Source organism: Rhinopithecus bieti, unplaced genomic scaffold (genome assembly GCF_001698545.2).
Source record: "Rhinopithecus bieti isolate Rb0 unplaced genomic scaffold, ASM169854v2 scaffold_22774, whole genome shotgun sequence".
Lineage (NCBI taxonomy): Eukaryota > Metazoa > Chordata > Mammalia > Primates > Cercopithecidae > Rhinopithecus > Rhinopithecus bieti.
In genome coordinates, this window is record NW_016887899.1 from 1 (window position 1) to 2,543 (window position 2,543).

The following is a 2,543-nucleotide window of genomic DNA, read 5'->3' on the forward strand; positions in this document are numbered from 1 at the left end:
AAAAAAAAAAAAAAGCCAGGCGAGGTGCCGGGCGCCTGTAGTCCCAGCTACTCGGGAGGCTGAGGCAGGAGACTGGCATGAACCTGGGAGGGGGGAGCTTGCAGTGAGCTGAGATTGCACCACTGCACTCCAGCCTGGGTGACAGTGATCCATCTCCAAAAAAAAAGAAAAGAACCAGATCTTCTGGGGCCCAGTCTTTGCTATGGTCACGGCTGCCAGCACCTGCTGGCCCCTGCCCACTGCTGCCTGTCCCTGAGGGTCCCACCCGAGCCTAGCAGGGAGGGCAGGCCTTAAGACGCCCCTGGCTGGCTTGGGAGGCGGCCCTGCTGTCCAGGCAGTGCTACCAGCAAGCACCCCAGGTCAGATGGCCCTGCTGCTGAGATACCTGGCGTGGTGTCCTCTGGTGGGGAGGATGGGTCTGCCTGAGGGTCTTCAGTTCTGAGCCTTAGGGACAGGAGCCTGGGCAGCAAGGGGTATAGTGACTGAGCCCTGGCTCCCGTCTCCAGGGTACCTCTGCCAGACACCAGGCTCTGGTACCTCCCACCCTTGCCCCAGCAGGGCCTGTAGGCTTCACCATGTAAACCCCTCACTCTACTTCCCCACCCATCTGCCTGACGCCTCTCTTACCTGGGCACAGTCCCCAGTCTGCACCGTTTTCATGTCTGCTCCCCACCATGACGAGAAGGGTCTTTGGAAACCCATTTTCCTCTCCCCAGGGGCTCTGAACACACCACCATCTCACCATTTAGGAACATGCTCAGTTTTTTCTGCTGTGAGACCTGTGCTTGGCTGTCCCTGGCATCAGACCTCCCCTTCCCTGGAGCCCCATGGGGCTGTGTCTTGGCTCTGCCCTTCTTTGTCCTGACGCTGAGAGGGGGGGTCCGTCTACCCTGCTGGACGTGAGGGGCCCTGAGAACAGACCACCATCTGTCTGTCACCAGCACAGCGAGCTCGCCCATCTGCCCCACAAGTGTTTATTGAGCACCTGTATGTGGCAGGGATGGTTGTAGGCATCTGGGTACAGCAGTGAACAAAACCAGGAGGCCCCTGCCCCGCACAGGCACATGGACGGGGCAGTGCACAGTGACCGCGGTGGGGAAGACAGCAGGGGCTCTGACGGAGACGAGGCCTGGGTGGGGAGGGGCAGAGGCCCAGGCCCAAGGGTCAGAGCTTACTCGGCTTCTCCGACTGCGATGGGGCCATGTGGCTGCAAGGCAAAGCCCCAGTCCCTGAAGGGCCTGGGGTGTGAAGGGCTTCTCCCCTGCTGGGAACACTCGGCCTTGCCCCACTCAGCAAGGCCCCTTCCAGCCTGCATGTGACCACCAGGCAGTGTGTTCAGGGAGCCCCACAAAACACCCCTGATACCGTCATCCCACCAGCCCCCCTCACTTCCCTGCTGGGCTTTGGTGTGCAGCGAAAGGCACTTGAAGCTGCCTCTGGGATTGGGGTCCCCAGAGGTTATGGTGATGGCACAGGGTGGGTGTCATCAGGGAGCCCAGCCCCTGGCACTTAGTAGTCTCAGCTCAGTAGTTGGGTGCAGCAGCAGCAAGGCACAGAGCCACGGCCAAGCCCAGGGCAGGGTCAGTAGTGCTCCAGCTTGAGGCTCCTGTACAGGCAGCATGTGAAGATCATGCCAAAGACCTGTGTGCAGAGCCAGGCGGGCATAAGTAGATGCCGTGGGGCCAGCAGCCACTGCCCTGCCCCATGTCCCCAACAAAATGCCCGTCACCCCGTGTGCCCTCACCTGCACACAGGCAATGCCGGTCCCCACAGCCCCAATGACCCTGAGGTGCTCCTGGATGAAGGTCTCCAACTTGGTGATGCAGCCGCCCTGCGGGGCACAGATGGGTGCTGAAGGTGGGCCCAGGGGCACTTCCCACTGGCCCCACCACCTTCAGGGTGTGGCCATGCCCACCCCTAGCACCTAGGCAGCCAGGCAACTGACAGCTCAGCCAGCCACTGGGCTGCCTACTCACCTCCTCCTAAGATATTGGAGGCGTGGTCTCACTGCCCACATCCGGCCACAGGGGTGACCCCACACCACCTCATAGATACTAGAGATGTGGTTCCGCTGCCCACCCACCTCCACCTTGTAGATGTTGGAGGCATGGTCCCGCTGCCCACAACTGGCCACCACCGTCTTGCAGCAGCTGTCGGGGACCACGCGGCCACCGGCCTCCCCTGAGCGGATCCACTCACTGTCCCGCCAGTCCTGTGAGTTGTTGCTGCCACAGCAGTGGAACTGCATCAAGAACAAGGCTGGGGTGAGACCTGGGACCAGAGGCTCCTGCAGAGGTCCAGGGAGGCCCTGGGGATGCATGCGCCCTCCCAGCACCACCCACCCACCTCCTGCTGCAGCTGGTCCACAGCGCTGGTCACGGCCTCGTGGCCCGGCTGGTGGTAGCGCTTGGCCATGGTGTCCTTCAGGTTCTCCTTGAGCTCTGTGTTCAGCTGGGGTTGGGGTGCAAGAAACTTCAGTCTCAGTCTAAGACCTTCCAAACTGGGGCTGGCAGAGCCCCAGGATGGCCTGCGGGGAGGCCCAG

The 2,543-nt window shown here is 61.9% G+C and overlaps 1 protein-coding gene across 1 annotated transcript; it reads right to left on the reverse strand.

Moving 5' to 3' along the window:
• Positions 1-954: 954 nt before the first annotated feature.
• Positions 955-2,535, reverse strand: LOC108525859 (CD151 antigen-like; the record flags this gene model as incomplete). Its single annotated transcript, XM_017866654.1, has 4 exons — positions 955-1,641; positions 1,745-1,831; positions 2,084-2,242; positions 2,347-2,535. Coding segments are annotated over 4 exons (495 nt in total), but the record flags the coding sequence as incomplete, so codon positions are not given.
• Between the last annotated feature and the right edge of the window lie 8 nt (positions 2,536-2,543).